We start from the raw sequence: 16,733 nt of genomic DNA, 5'->3' as shown, positions 1-16,733 counted from the left end.
ATTGCCATATAGTATTTTTTCTATCACGCAGTTGTTTTACATCATTCTGTTACATGCACAATTTCCTTATCTTTATATCTATGTAATCAACAAAGTCAATAATTATAACATGCTATTCTCATACTTAATCACCGGGGTTCCTCCTTTTCCTCTCTCTCTCTCTCTCTCTCTCTCTCTCTCTCTCTCTCTCTCTCAATGCAGGAGGTTCCTGTACTTTTATGGACGCATTAAAATCAATTAATGAATGTTTATAATTACTCAAAAATGTAGATGCATGGCAAACATAATTTTATAAATTTAGCTTTTGTTGTATTTTACATTCCCTATTATTGTTCAATTATTGAATCGTATTTGTTTAGGTATTTTTATTTCAAAAATTAAAACAATCAAATTTTTTCTTTGTTATGGATTAACCAGAGATGTCATAGAAATTAAAGAATATTTGCTCTGTCGATCCCTTTTTTGAAGGAATAGTTTGCCAATTATCTTTAACTAAGTAACGAAGTTATTCTACGAATAGCAAACGGAACAAATTAAACACTGCCGCCCATTCGCTTATCTGATAATCTCCATGGATAAAGAAAAATACACAGCTGCATATTGGTAGCATTCAATATTACATGGAAAATAAATATAATTATGTTTCTCGCAGAATTTCAAATTGTACTCATTCTGAAAGGTATTGAATTTAGCTTATGCCAATTTCACGTTTGATTACATACCTATGTCAAGAAGCCAGAATATTAGTCAATTAGTTTGTATTCTTAATATAAATAATCATACCTGTTCAATCGCAAGTTATGATGGAAATTATTTCATATTGTTATATAACAAAGGTAAAAATTGATTTCTTCATGTCCATTTTGGGCTATTATAAGACAGAGATCGAACCATTTAATCTGTGGTTCAACGGCTTCCCTCAATTTTAAGCTTGGCGAACCGTATAAATGGAGAAGACCAACTCCAACTAATAATTTCTCACTTTCGTTGAGCTGATTCATTAAGTGAAGCTATCGACTCTATGGTATAACGAATGCTATGAAACTGGAAACCAACACTTTCACTATCCTATTGGAAAAGCAAACTAAAGCTGCAGCCTACAACTTCATTTTAAATGTGTATGCGGGGTTACTAGGGATGAGATTATATAAATAACTGTTTTGAGAATGTGAGTTTAATTTTTAATTAGGAACCTCTCAGTGAACACGAGTTCATGGTGTTTAAAATTCATTTTTAATGGAAAACTCGCTAAACACAAATGAGGAAGTTATACAATCGGTAACAGAGAATGTTATTAATTGTAAAGAAATGAAAAATGATTCTGAAAAAAGTGAAGAACAAGAGTTAATTGTCGTTAGTGATGGTAAAGAGGGTGAAACATCGAAGGAAGAAAATTGTGCTAACGACAACAGCAAAGACAATAAGGATGCAGAAAAGATCACTGTAGCAAAACGAAGACCTATGTCAACAAAAAGTACTCGAAGTAGTGAATTCAAAGAAAAGGAGAAGAAAAAACGTCCCATTGGATCTGGTAAGGGAAAGCATATTGTGAAAAGACGAAGTAGTTCATCTGATATTATTAAGAAAAAACCACATATATTTCATAAAAAAGTAACGAAAAAACTAGAAAAGTCCAAGCAAAATGGAAATGTATCCTCAATAGAGAGCAGTTCTCAACAATGCAATTCAGAAACAGATTCAAAACGAAGTACAGAGGAAGAAACTCTGAAATTAAAAGACACTGAGAACAGACCACAAAGCTCATCGAGTAAAAATTCAGAAAAAAATGCTGGAAATGGATGCATATCCGTGGAAAGTGACAATAAAGAAGAGAAATTAAATTCCACGGCTCATGAGAATAGTTCAAAAAGATTTGGTATCAAAAAGACATGGCAAAGAATAAAATCAGTGAAAGAAAAAGGCTTAATTTCTTCACAAGGAAACGGTACTCTACCGTCAGGACACGAATGTAGGCCAATTATACCAGACAAGGAAAAACACGAAACTGTGTTAAAGAAAGATGATCAAGGAAATGAAACCAAAGAAACTCTCACACCAGAAGTAAATCAAATTTTACAAGATTGTCCTGTGAATGAAGCCAGTTCACAACAGTCTGCTGAACCAACAGTTCAGTATGGAAATGGCAATAAATATGCTGAAGATGAAAAGACAAAGGCGTTGGTTGTTAATTCGGACCCTTACATTCATTCCGCTATACCATATCTTCCATTGCAATTATCTGTGATCTGTTTAGTGATGAACATATTTCTACCCGGATCAGGTAATTTGATTTTAACCATCATAAACATAAAGTAATTACAAATAAAAGATTATAATATCCATGATGAATATATATATATATATATATATATATATATATATATATATATATATATATATATATATATATATATATATATATATATATATATATATATATATATATATATATATATGTATGTATGTATGTATGTATATATATGTATATATATATACGTTTTATATATAGTACATATAAACGTTAAATTAAAAAAAAAAACTTTTTCACAAGAGCTTCATTTCAACTAAAGGAAGAGTGAACTTCAAAATTATGAGAAAATAGATCAAAGATTTACGAAAAAAATAACATAATTCTTGGGAAGAAATGGCAATATTTATTAGATTCTTTTCCCTTGCATTTTACTTACCTTTTGAAAGCTTTTGGTAAACCAATTTCTGCTTATGATTATTTACAACATAAACACATTATTCGATAATTATGGTTCAATGTTGCAACAAAACTACGCTTCCACTTTAGAATTAACACGATTTTCGTTCCAACTTTATTACAGAAATTTCTCGTTATGGATGAACATTAATAAACGTAGGTCGTCAAATCATTAAGATTTCCTTTGAACTTAATGGGAAATTATAGTTTTATCTCTATTTGCCGGTTAACATTTCACACTTACAATAAAATGATCAGTTCACTGCCTATTAGGTAGCAATTCATTGTTCTGTCACAACACTTTACACAGGATTTCTGAGAAAACGGATTTGCCGAACCGGATGTGTTGTGTGTATTCTTCTGCACCGATGAATAATTTTTTGCTGTAAATCACTTGACTACTGCGTTATTGGGTACATGTGGCTTTTTAAGTTGTTTTCCTATAATGGTAATTTGAGAAAAACGTCAGGATTAAAATGATGATTTTAAAGACATAAAGAAGTAGAACGCATACAATGAATTGCTACATGGGTTTGGGAAATAGAGATTCCCTTTTATGGGTCAAATTTGTGTTTCAATGAATGTTTAATTGAGAGACTTAAAAAACTTTAATTTGCACATATTTCCTAAAACGCTCAACCTTACTTTAATGATTAAGTTTGTGGATACTAATATACAGACAGAAAGTTTATTTTCACCCATTTCCGGACTTTTCGTAACTGTTGTCCTATTAATGAGACTCATTTTGGACAGACGATAACAGTATTTAAACAGGGTAGAACTATCTGACATTTTATGTTTTGTTTAGAATTTTGTGGGTATGACGTTACTAACACCTTATCTGCAAAGTCCAGAAAATCCCATTGGAGTAGACTTGGAGTTGAATTCCAATTACCTGACTTGCTACTTTGCGATAGAGCTGCATTCGTACAATCGGCCTTTAAAATTGCAAATCAATGTCCATTTCCACCCTGTCTTGCTTATCGGCTTCTTTTACACGGCGCTGATTGAATAAATTGATGGCTAATTGATTTAACTGGTACTCCACACTGACGTGCGATGGAATCTATTTGCTTCTTTACATTGATATTCTGGTCCGCCTTGATACTTTTTTCCGGAATTACCGAATACTTGTGCTAATCTGCAGAGGTCTTTAAAAAAGAATATGTAAGAGGCTTTATTGAGTACATTAAAATTATCAAATTAAATCGAAAAAAAAAATGATGCCATGCTTTAACAAAGTCATTGATTTTTTTATATACAAAAGGTAATTTAATGACTGGAAAATTTCATTGCAGTATATAAGGATTTATTCAAGTCTCGGTCAATTCTTTTTTAATGGAATGAAAATCAAGTGTGGAATGTTAATTCAAAAAAGAACTTTCGTCAAAATTTCTTGAAAATTAATTCTTTGCAGAACTATACAAAACAGGCAGTACATTTAACTAACAATACGTGATTTTAAAAAAAAAATCTTTATGCATACTTTCTTATTCAAAAGCATGATTTATACACCAAACACACACAAATATTTACCTGCTTTCCATTATTTCAAATCTTTAATTCATAATGCATCTCATAATTAATAAATGTTGAAAAAGAATTATTATGAAACTGCTTATACATTTTATGTGGTTTGTAGGAACTGTCTTGAGTGGGTTTGCCATCCTTTTCTGTGGAGAAACACGAATTCAGACGAAAGAGGACCAAAAGACGGTAACGCTGTGTGTTAATCTCTCGGTGGGCGTGTCCCAGCTATTCACCGTCACCTTCCTGTTGGTTGGATGGTTCTGGAGTCTTGCTTGGGGAATCAAATTGGTCACACTCTCTGGTTTGTATATTACTTTTCAAATCTGGTATATAGTATTATAATAGATAGCAGACTTGAAGTTTGTAGAATCTATTAACTATATGATGCATACTAATCCAACAATCACATGTACCTAAAGCAGGTAGGGATGACTTATTTAATAAAGCAAATAATGTTTAGGGGCACTGCTTAAACATTTTTCAAGGATATCTGTGTTGACAGAGAATCATCAGGAGAGCGGGGCATCCAGATTCATAGTTTACACTCATCCCCGTCCTAATACATAAAGAAAGTATTATAGTTTGAGAAAGAAAGCTGAGTGAGGATTGAGAATGAAATCCTTGGAATATGTGACAAAGTTCGAGGGTATTTAGGATCTCTCCCTCCGGCGTTTTTTTTTTCGGCCAGGCCTTTGGAACCATTTGTATTTTGTAAATGATTGCTAAAATCAAGATGGCATAAATGGCCTGAAAAAAAATTTGAAAATTACTTTGTTCAGAGTATTTCTTTTAATTTTAGTTTTACAATATTTGCAACTAAAATTGTGCCTTGCAGTCTTGATGAAATTATAACAAACATCCAAGATTTGAGAATTGTTTGAAATATATGTAGGTGTTATATTCAGAACAACAATCCTTGCAATGCAAAACAAAATTTGATATTTGGTTGTTTAAACACAGGTCGTTAGCTATTGATTAAAGACCCATGAATCTAAATCTACTCTGGATTATCTAAATCATTTTAACGTTATAAAGATTTTGATGTTACTGTGCTCTTTCTATTAAGAGTCAAATTAGATCATTTGAGACTAAAACTTTCCTCTTTAATCTTGATTCTTCTCTAAATAATATAAATTATTAAATCCTTATTTAAAAAAAAATTAATATTACTGGTCCCTTTGTATAAAAAAAAAGTCAAATTAGAACATTGAGACTAAAACTTTTCTCTTACTTCTGATATGAGCAATGTCGTTATGCAGAATAATCAAGCACTGTGGAAGAACAACATTAGTGATATTTTAAATACGATAAATGGAAATGAAAGGAGGATTTGCTACCTTTGTTACCATCATTTTAAGGTTAAAAATCCATCAAAATAATTTTATCCTTTATTCCTTCCAAACAGGTTACTTCATATCCATTGTGTGAATATAATTTGTCAAAGGAAAACAAAATATCAATTTTATTGATGCGTTATTCCATCGTAATATAATAATAATATATACATGTATTATAATAATCAAGAATAAATAATTCTACACAATGTTAAGTTTAAAGAAACGTTACAGCTTACATGTGAACTTTGTTTCTTTGAATTTTCCGGGATTTTTTCTTAATTTGAAACTTATTTCTAAAATGTCTACTTAATAGTACTTATGTAAGCTTGTTCTAAATTAGAGACAAAGCTTTTTGACGACTTTATAAATACTGAATCTTCGTTAATTATTTCTGCATTCTTCGGTTACACAAGCAAATTAATTTATAATGCCTTACTATGAAAAACCATGGGTTAGGAGATAAATCATTCAGTGTTACCAAAAACAAAGTCTGTGGACAAGTTAGCTAGAAAGTTCTTTTCTGAATCAGTAAATAATGATTGTTTTATCAACAGGGAACCAAACTTCATACAAATCACCAATTCCCTTCTTCATTTATTCCCTGTATAGTTGTAGTATTTATCATGGTTAAAATGTGAGGCATTTTACAAAGCTAACATTATATTTTATAAAGTGCAGGATTCAATTGTAACTTTTATGTTTGTAAAATTTTGAAAACATGTATTAAAAACAGAATAATTTTAAGCAAAAATCAGTAGCATGTACATGTATGTACATTTGACCGTGCAGCACAGCATTTGGAAATGAAGATTGTAATTCGACTGGATGATAATATTGCATTGAGATTTAGCTACCAGTAGAGATCGTTCGTTATTATATTTTTTATGTTTTATATATATTTTTATGATTTATATATATTTTTTAATTTGTTTATTTTATTGTTTGCTATCCTTATATCCGTGAAAATTATTACTCACGGTAATCAATTTTTGGGTATTAATTTATTTATGATAAAAAAAAATATTGTTTTCAAATTTAGATGTTTTCATTTCTTGCATGTTATAGAAAATAACAGGTTGATATTGAAGCCTGCTATTGTTTCGGTATGACAAACAATTTATTGCAGATATGTTCAGGAAATATGAAGATTTATTATTCAGCCAACAAATATCCTTGGGATCTTTTTTTTTTTTTTTTTTTGGTTCATTGAATAAATCTTCATATTTCTAGAACATTCTTGTAAATGTATAATATTCGTGAGGACATACGCCGAAAATATGGTTGATGTATGTAAAAATTGTCCTTTTCAAGGAAAGTTATACATACATTTAACAAGCACATCAAGATAACATGTACTACAAGGGCACCCCAGTGAGCAAAGTTTTATTGAATATTTGTTGTACAAAGACCTCAAACGTGAGACAGATCAAACGAGTAAATGAGAGTTCCTGAACCATCATACTTTGTTATGCTCAGGACACAATTCTTCTTTTAATTATTAAGGAATTTAGGGGTCTCAAATTGCAATTTAAAGTGTGAAATCTGCAAATTTTGCAATGTCAGAATCGCAACACATTTATGCCTCAATAATTCGGGCTCAAAAGAAGAGAAAACATACACAAAACCCATATTTACCCATGTTAACGATGTAAAGTTAAGGACCAGAAATATCACTTGAATGATGTACATGTACATAGTATTGGTTAAATGTTTACGTGAATTGGATGTATTCTTCCATTAATTAATTGAATTAATTCCTTCAAATTTCTGTTCTTGGTTTTTGTTGTTTATTGCAATGAAAGAGATTTAAAAATATCTTTTTTGGTTCATTACATACATAATAGTATATAAATAATTTCTTATTGTAAAGTTATTATTTATTTCTTCTATAGACTGTTTCACGATAATTGCGGTGCTCTTCTATTAATTTGCAGGGCAAAATGATATATTTTGGTTAAATATGAAGTGAAAGTAATTGTTTAATATACGTCATTTAAATATCTGTCATCAAAAACTCCGCCAAACGTAATAGTACCGCAGTTATCGTGATAAGCTTATATTATTGTTTATTACGCCTGTAGATGGATACAAGATAAATGTGTATAATATGTATATGTGTAAATATATCTATTTTTTACAAACCATGATGATATATCGACTTAATTTTGTTATGAAACAAATATCATTTTTGCACTAGACAGAAACGTGAGATTTTTACACGTCCTCGCCTCTCTTCATATTTTTGCCTTTTCTCAAAAGCCTAGTAAATCAATTCAAGAAGACAAATACAAATGTTGCCCTAAAAAATGTCGTCAATATCAATTAAATATTCTGGCTAATTGATCAGGGAACTGATAAAAAAAATTTAAAATCAGCTCCTTTAAATATTGTACGATTAATAAACAAAAGTGAGTTCATTGACAAATATTGAATCGCTACATGTATATACATGGACGTACATGTGTGACGTCGACACATAAAGTGTTTTTAGTTTTTGTTTTTTTTTTTAAATCGCACCCCACCCCCTTTATCAGATTCCTCATTGCTGCATGTTCAAACTTATTTTACATCTTTATGTACTGAACCTGAATCATTTAGCTAATACCAAACTCTCTCTCTCTCTCTCTCTCTCTCTCTCTCTCTCTCTCTCTCTAATTTTTCGATCATTATGGGAACAACTTTAAGTTGCAAAAAGCTGGTATTTACTTTATTTTCATGGATGATAATTTGATAATTCAATACAATAAATTAACCATTGTTATGATACCTCTACTGATTTTCCCCTATATAAAATTAGATAGTTTGATTGAATAATTCTCTAGAAATCGCTGGACTAATACCCGTGCGTTAGTCAAGTGAACTAATCCCTGCTTTGACAGTTAATTCTCGGTTATCCGCAATCCTCTAAATTTTACTTTTGTATTTGTATAATTAAAAATTTAAAAAAAAAAAATAAGTAAAAAGATATATCATTAAGAGAGTTAGCAAGATTTCGGTTCCCTTGACCAGGGCTTTTGTCATGGTCTTTGGGAACTTGAATCTTGCTAACTCCCTCAACAATACACCTTAAATGTATACTAATGTTACGTATTTTTGAACTCTCAAGATACTTCAAAAAAGTTCTCAAAATCTCTTAAAGTTTAAGTTTGTTGTCCTAATTTTTTATTGTCCAAAACGATGATTTTTTTTTTTAAAGAAATACATTAATTAGGTCTATGTTACTTATGAGGAATTTCGGAACGGCCAGTAGATTAAGATCGGTCTGTACAAAAGTTGTATAATTTGTGTAGAATATATAATATATATATTTATTGTAGCAACCACTATGTCGATATATATTCTCATTTTTTAAGCTGAACAAATATATACTTAAATAAGACATTTCATAGGTTATTTTTTTCAATAGAAAATATAAATCTCCATAGTATTGGTAAGGAATTCCTTAGTTATTCTTTTTTTAATAAGTGTTGCACAAGTGACTGATTAATTAACTCGCGTGAAAAGACAATTAACTTTTACAAGTACAAAGTTTAATTCTTAGTCATTTTTAATAGGAAAAAGATCCTTGGCCTCCTAACTTGAAATAGCCATATGTGTTTGTAATTTGATCATTCTTTGTTATTTATATCATACGCTGTTCGCAATGAAAGTAATGTCGGTGCTTATCATATAGTCATTTAAAATAATTTAGCATGAAGTTTTGACCACAATAAATTACTATTAGTCTTCATTTAAATAGCGACGATTTGGAAACGTGTCTACCATACTCTGCAATTTAAAGGTACAGATATAGAAATTTAAGGTTTATACAACTTATGTGTTAGGATTGTCAAGCTATCAGCTGATAATGGTTCAGAAAGTAAATTAGTTCAAAGATATTACATGTATAAGATTTAAGAGTGCTTTTGACTCAATCGCACCTTCATATGCTGTAGATACCAGTGTTATAAAACATTCATGAATATTCATAAAATTTCAACTTTTATTAAAAGTGGTGAAGGATGGAAACTAAACAGGCAATAGTTTAATTCAGTTCGCAATTGATTCGATTAGCTGGTTTGCTAACAAGCAGTTGCAAAGTAATGGTATTGTAGATATCTAAAATATGTGGGGGGTTTTAAATTTTGAATTAGAATTTTTCTTTATGATGAAAATTTAACATGTTACTCTAGATGTGATAAATGATATAATTACAATTTTTAAAGATGAAATGCGTCACAATTACCAGAACAATCTATACACATATTTATTAGCAATGTAGCATAGGAATGGAATTTACTAACCGATTAAATATTATTCTAACAATTTCAAACATTCCCAACCTTCAAACATACGAAATACATGCATACATTTTCTGACGATATGTAAAGGTTAAGGTTTGCAAAACAAATTTCATTTTTGTTTAACGTATTAATTGAAAAAAAAAACACTTTGCAAAGTGCATTCTGTAAGTACTCAGTTATCTTTCCTGGATATTCTGCTTCATCGTCGAATGCCCTCGGGTGGTCTCCTCTTTTACACGTCATGAGTTGAATTAGCGTACAATGTAGAAGATGCTATTATCAATTCACAGATGCCTATGAATTAGTTTTATTTGTAGCAATATGCACACAACTTGTGTTTAATTTTTTTTAAAAGCAGGCCGTTTTAAATTCTATATGTTAAGCATGAATTTGGGATTTTTAGCTCACCTCGACGAAGTCGAGATGAGCTTATGCTATACCCCCGGCATCGGCGTTGGTGTCGGCGTTAGCGTCGGCGTCCCGGTTAAAGTTTTAGGAGCAAGTCCATTCCCAAGTAACTATAAGCCCTACCTGGACCAACCTTTCATGGATGATGCATCTAGGGATGGACACTACCACACTTGCTTCTGATGCTGGATCTGACCTAGATTTTCCACATGAGTGACCAGGTTAAAGTTTTTGGAGCAGGTCCGTTCCCAAGTAACTATAAGCCCTACCTGGACCAAACTATCATGGATGATGCATCTAGAGATGTAGAGATGCCGGATCTAACCTAGATTTTCCACATGAGTGAATTTTAGCCATATTTTAACCAAATTAGCATGGATGATGTATCTAGGGATGGATACTTCCAGACTTGCTTTGGATTCTGAATCTGACCTACATTTTCCAGATGAGTGACCAAGATATTTTTTTGGAGTAGCTCTATAATATTATGGACTGTTATGATAAACTTTGTATAGATGGTGCATCTAAGGATGAAAACTTCCAGACTTGCTTTGGATTTTGGAACTGACCAAAATTTTCTTGAGTAGTAAACAAGTTAAAAGTTTTTGAGAAGGTATTTCCAAGTAACTATAAGTCCTACTTAAGTCAAACTTGCATGGATATTGATCTTTGGATGTACACGTCTAACTGGAAAAAAAAAATATGATGTGAAATTTGCATTACTTATAGATAAAATTCGTCGAGGTGAGCTTCGTAATCTTTGATTACATATGTTTTAAAGTGTTTATCACAAATTATCAGTAAAACATGTAGCTAAAATTATTTCTTTTTTAATTCGTTTTTACGTATGATAGGATTTTTCCTAATTACTTCTGAATATCCGAATATGTAACAATCTGACATCTTTAATTACTTCATTTTTACGTATGATAGGAATTTTCCGAATTACTTCCGAATATGTAACAATTTGATATCTATGATTACTTCAAAGACTAATCTCAGTCTATTTGCTGGTTTGGATGAGTGAGCTTATTAAAGCATATTTCTTTTCACTGCAGTATTTAAAAATAAAAAATGAGTTAATTTAGAGATTAAGATTGTTATTCCAGTAAATATATGTATTTCTTTGCAGAGAAGAACTGTATACCTTTATTATATTGCAACATCAATCGTAATTCAAGATATTGTACTCCAAAGATTGTAATTCTTGGCATTAAAAGATCCCTTCCGGTTATTTTTTTTTTCATGGAAAGCATGCATTCATTTGAATGTAGTGGGCGATGTTTCATATCGTTATCAATATTTCAATCGTAATTAGGTCATTCACTGGAACTTTTGTTTCCTTGAGTTGAGGACCGTGACTGATACAAAATGCTTTTATTATCTTTTTTCAGTGGAATACAAAAGACATTTAAAACAGAAACGAGAGAGAGAATTACAAGTCATTGCTTTGAAAGCCTTTGGATCATCCATGCAAGTGCGTCCAATGTTTTCCGTGGTTACCGAGTAATGAGAAATGGTGACGAATGGACGCGTACCTGTCAGTGCTATAAATCTTTCCTGACAATTGATGATACGTTAAAATAATATGTTACCGTGTTCTGCATGGCAAAAGTATATAGATTACAAATAAAACACGTTTGTAAATTTGATCTATCATATCTCATTTGTTAATTATCTAATTGTCTGTAGATGTAGAACAAGCAGATCGAATCATGTTTCTCAGATATACAGGATTATATTAGAATGAGCAATACTTTCATATATAATTTGATTAAATCTGTTATTTAACTTTACTACACTTTCTCTTTTATTGATATTGTTATCTGGGTTTTGAAGGTAGGCTTCTTTCCTATTCTGCCTAAAAGTCTTATTAATAAAAGGTACTTAATTGCAAATATACATGTGGAAAACAATGAGAGTAAAAAAGAAATACCATGTTAAAGACATCACTTTCGCTTTAATGTGGTTTTGGTTTTTAATTTATGTAACAGCTTGCCTCTGAATGTTATTCTCGAATTCAAGGCCATATAAAAACAAGATTACTTGGACCATATTCAAATATGACAAAAAATTACATTCATTATTATTATTATTATTATTTTTTTTTTTTTTTTTTTTTTTTTTTTGAAATACCAAAAGAAGAAAAATTATTTGATAACTTATCAAATTTGCAAAATTATTAAAATACCAGAGATAAATTCAAATAAACATATCATTTCTATCGATATTTGGAAACGTTTTCATCGATATTTGGAAACGTTTTAATTTTCCTTTGCTCAGTAGTAAGGACGACGTAATTTTCATAACACATCAACTGTTAAAATGTTATTAAAGGTGTAGCTAACATTGAAAAAATATATTTGCAAACATCGGGCATCGTAGAAAAATTATAAGAAATTCGTTTTGAGTTGTTCTTTATAAAAATACTTAAGGCATTTTAAAATAAAATCTTTCACTGTATCATTAGTAAAATATTTATATAAAGATTATTCACAATATGAAACAATAACTTATCTACCCATCAGTCATACATTATGCATGTAATATCCAGACAGCTAGTAACAAGACATGAACACATGAATTCTACAATATAATTGATAGATAAGTATTGATGATTACTAAAGTGTAGAGAAAACATACTTAGATGTTTCTAATCATCGTCCAGTAAAGATGTTTTTTATCTTTCTGCCGATATCTGTTCCTTTCTTGGGAACACTACTTGTCTCTTCAGCAGTCTCCGCTATTTTTTCAAGTCTAGTTTCCTTTGGAAGAGCGTCTGTCGCAAACAGGGTTTTATTTTCAGTATGTTTCATTCCATCTATATCTCTGGTTACACTAGAAACTGAATCAGATACTCTTGTTTGCACCGTAGTCTCCGTAGTGTCATTTACGGTTAGGGCATCGTCACCTGAGATATTTAGAAATATGGCCACCTTGCTTTCAGTTTTGTTAACAATAGCTTGTGTTACCTGTATTATTGATGGAGTATGATCTGTACGTATATCGGCAGACATTTTCTCTGTTTCATTAACGTTGACATCAGATATGAATTTCAATGTAGGCTCAGGTTTCTCAATAATTATTTCTACCTTTTTAACACCATCTACAGCTGAAGGAACTGTATTTGTCGATGCGTTGTTCACATTTGCTCTTACGAATTTGATTCCAAGATTTTGCATGAAATCCAAAACTTCCTTTCTCGTACGTTTTCCTGATTTTTTAATTATTCCCTCCAGCCAAGATGGAACTATTGGGTCTTTAGGCTCTATTTTCACTCGTGAGATTCTAATCACTGCCTATGAAGCAAAAATAAATTGGTAATCCGCAAGTACTAAAGTAAACATTTCAAACTACTTACTCTGGACCATAAAGACTAACCTTTGTATCATCAACCAAGTTCTGAAGCATGCAGAAAAGCAAGCTTAGTGTGAAGATTGACCTCATCCTTTCATTACATTGACCAAAGTTTATTCAACTATATATGTGTTTTCCTTTATACTTTGTTTTTGCACGAATCACTGAGCATGAATGTTAGCAGAGGCGTGTTGTAGCTTTGAAATAAACAAAACAGACAGTGCAAACATTAAACTGGTGAAAATGCAACTTAACAAATTTTACCCATTTATACGAATAAATATCTTGTACCAGAAACAATAGACTGTTCTGTAGAGTGGAAATATTGTTAAAAATGAATTTCTTTAACACAGCATTGTTTCTTGTGAAATGGACATTCCCTTGTTATCGAAGAGGAGTCTCCAAGTAAATTGATCTTTCTTTTAATTTCAATACTTATTTTCAGTCAATTGCATCGTCAGTTTTAATATGGTATCATTTAATGTTGCTATCTCAAGAAAAAGACTCAATTCAAACATATATCTAAAACGGTTTTTGGGGGATGGAGGGGGTTGGGAGTTAAATCTGTGGAAACATTTTTGTCTTTATACTTTCTTTTGAATTTTTTTAATTTTTTTTTTTTTTTTTTTTTTTTTTTTTTTGCCAAAGAGTAAATGGTATGCGATAAATCTATCGGTACTACAATCACTTAATTCGTAGAGTCATATTACGAAGCATTATAGACTCGAGCTCATCTGACCAACCTTTACGTTTCGCTTCGAGTTTAATCTGAATATCCACACTATCAATTTCCATGATCAAAATCTTCGAATCAAGTTACTGTAATTGTATGTATGGCAAGGCTTGCCATACGTATGCCTCAAATAACAAACTAAATAAATCTCTGAACAAAACTGCTATGCAACGCATGCTCACAATAAGCAATTTAGATATGTTTTGAATTTATAAAATTTCTTAGTTTTCTTGACAGAGATAAACAATAATGTATACAACCACAATCAAAATTTAATATATATGTATATTAAACAATTAAGTTTACAACAACAAATTCAAAGAAATAAATACTAGTGTATATACAGAGAAGGAACAGTTCATAGATTTTACATCAGAACAGCGCCGTTTGTCCATCTATTCTTCACTTATCTTTGATTTCGAGGTATATATCTAATTTCTTCTAAATCTCTTGAATCGGCGCAAGGCTCTTTTAGCTTTTCTAGCCTTTCGCTTTGCTCTTCTTTTGGCTCCTTTCTTTGATTTTTTCGCCTCCCTTTTGGCCTTTCGCTCTGCTAATTTTTTTGCTAGTTTTGCTTTTCTCTCCTTTCTTTTTTCCTTCCTTAGTTTTCTTGCTGCTTCTCGTGCTGCTTTTCGCGCCTCGGCCTTCGCCTTTCTGTGAGCTTTCCTTAGTTTGGTTTCTGCGGTCTCAACCTTCTTTGCCGTAATGTTCCTTTCTTTCTTGGCTTTTCTGGCAGCTTTCTTTGCTTTTCTGATGGCGGCTTTCTGTTGTTTTGTCATCTTTTCAGATTTGGAAGCAGGTGATTTTGAATTGATAGAACCTTTGGAAACTGTGTTCGTCGCTTCAGACACAGTAACTTCAGCCAAGGAGGTTTGATTATCTTTTCCTTCTGGAGAAACAGCTAAGGGATCCCCAAGAGAATTTACAATCGATTTTGTTGTAGTGTTTACTGGAGCTTCCGTAGCAGAGTTTGCCTGTTGTTCTACTAGCTCGGTTGTTGAATTTACTGTCTCTGCCGTAGCCGTTGCATCGATCTGAATATTGTTTGTTGATCTGCTTGGCGCTACATAGGTAGTTTCAGCAACTTGGGCTTGTGTCGCTGTTTCAATAGGATTTCCTTCCGGGGCTTTTACTGTGGGCTTTGAGAGAGAAGTGGCATATATTTCAATTGGAGGGTCCACCACTGAATGGACATTGCTTATAACATTACTTGGAGCACCCGTCGAAGGATCGGCCACTGGAGCTTCGGATGTTATTTCAGCAGGTTTTACTTCCGGAGTCATTGTGAGTTCTGATAAAGTAGTGGCAGACATTTCAAATGGAGAATCCACCACTGACTGAGCATTGTCTCTGGTCTTAATTGGAGTCTCGATGGTAGAACCCATCACTGAAGCTACAGATGTAATTTCAGCAATATTTGTTTCCTGAGCTTTTGGTTTGGGTTCTGATATAATTGTGGCAGAAACTTCTGGTGGAGGATTGACAACAGTTTCGTTTGGTGTTGGGTCAGATATGTTTTGACCCGTTGTTGCGGTGGTTGCTGTTTCGTAAGGTGGATTCTCAATTGTACCCTGTAGACCTGCTACCTCCAAAGCTCGCTTTCCTATATTTGAGAATTGTCTTATTTAATTTGCATTTAAAATAGAATACTTGTAAGTCTTTGTTTTGAATGAATAAAGTATTATAACAATTTCATGATACATCATACTTGTATTTGTATGATTTCCATTTCAAAGCATATCTTACCTCTTATTCGTCCATTGAAACCTTCTAGCGGAACCTTTTGAAAGAAATGTTATTTCTTTAAGTTTGATATTTGCACAAATATAAAAAAAAATATTATAAAGTAAGACAATTGAAAATTGAAACTTCATATTTGGGGAAAGTATTTTAATCCTACCCTTTTTGAAGTTTAGATAATTAATGCAGATAAATGAGTAAATGTTTATCGTAGATTACTTATTGTCGAACTTGAAATTAAGTGAATTATAAGAGCATATTTTTCTTACAGATATTTCAGCAAATTACCTGTCTTGATTCCACTATAAAACCAATGCAGATCAAGGTGAGTATTCCTGCCGCAGAGACCCTCATTGTTGTTACTGCATTGTGGTCTCTGAAGCTTTCGAATTTATACTATTCAACAATAAATTCATGTAAATTTATGATAAGTTTTATTGGATAACATTTTTGAAGAAACTCCTCTTTTCCTCGCCTGTCAAAATACTAACGGATGGCTTGAGAGAAATATGCATTTGTTCTCCTTTTTTGGAAATTTGCATGAAATTTGCAACAAATGCCTAATTTGCATCTCTTGATAGTAACTGTTTGGTACAGAGCGCGTGAACCTAAGTATGATGAAAAAGGTTCTATTCAAA

The 16,733-nt window shown here is 31.6% G+C and overlaps 2 protein-coding genes across 2 annotated transcripts; one reads left to right on the top strand and one right to left on the bottom strand.

The window, feature by feature from the left end:
• The first annotated feature begins 1,236 nt into the window (after nucleotides 1–1,236).
• LOC133178084 (uncharacterized) lies at nucleotides 1,237–11,835 on the top strand. Its single transcript, XM_061312846.1, has 3 exons — nucleotides 1,237–2,281; nucleotides 4,350–4,538; nucleotides 11,660–11,835. The coding sequence occupies exons 1-3, from the start codon at nucleotides 1,237–1,239 to the stop codon at nucleotides 11,773–11,775; spliced, it is 1,350 nt and encodes a 449-aa protein (XP_061168830.1). The 3' UTR covers nucleotides 11,776–11,835.
• Nucleotides 11,836–14,641: 2,806 nt separating this feature from the next.
• LOC133201031 (histone H1, gonadal-like) lies at nucleotides 14,642–16,449 on the bottom strand. The gene is made up of 3 exons (XM_061336837.1): nucleotides 16,384–16,449; nucleotides 16,102–16,135; nucleotides 14,642–15,958 (listed from the first exon to the last, which is right to left on the bottom strand). The coding sequence occupies exons 1-3, from the start codon at nucleotides 16,447–16,449 to the stop codon at nucleotides 14,787–14,789; spliced, it is 1,272 nt and encodes a 423-aa protein (XP_061192821.1). The 3' UTR covers nucleotides 14,642–14,786.
• Nucleotides 16,450–16,733: the final 284 nt, after the last annotated feature.

The sequence above is a fragment of the Saccostrea echinata genome, unplaced genomic scaffold, assembly GCF_033153115.1.
Source record: "Saccostrea echinata isolate AGI-Se365-2 ecotype Australia unplaced genomic scaffold, CSIRO_AGI_Sech_v1 ptg000002l, whole genome shotgun sequence".
Lineage (NCBI taxonomy): Eukaryota > Metazoa > Mollusca > Bivalvia > Ostreida > Ostreidae > Saccostrea > Saccostrea echinata.
This window is presented reverse-complemented; position numbering and strand designations above follow the sequence as displayed.

Coding starts and splice junctions, on each gene's coding strand:
- LOC133178084 (XM_061312846.1), top strand. CDS start 1,237: ATGGAAAACTCGCTAAACACAAATGAGGAAGTTATACAATCGGTAACA. Junction 2,282..4,349: donor CATATTTCTACCCGGATCAG/GTAATTTGATTT, acceptor TGTGGTTTGTAG/GAACTGTCTTGAGTGGGTTT. Junction 4,539..11,659: donor CAAATTGGTCACACTCTCTG/GTTTGTATATTA, acceptor ATCTTTTTTCAG/TGGAATACAAAAGACATTTA.
- LOC133201031 (XM_061336837.1), bottom strand. CDS start 16,449: ATGAGGGTCTCTGCGGCAGGAATACTCACCTTGATCTGCATTGGTTTT. Junction 16,136..16,383: donor TTATAGTGGAATCAAGACAG/GTAATTTGCTGA, acceptor TTCTTTCAAAAG/GTTCCGCTAGAAGGTTTCAA. Junction 15,959..16,101: donor TTTCAATGGACGAATAAGAG/GTAAGATATGCT, acceptor TCTCAAATATAG/GAAAGCGAGCTTTGGAGGTA.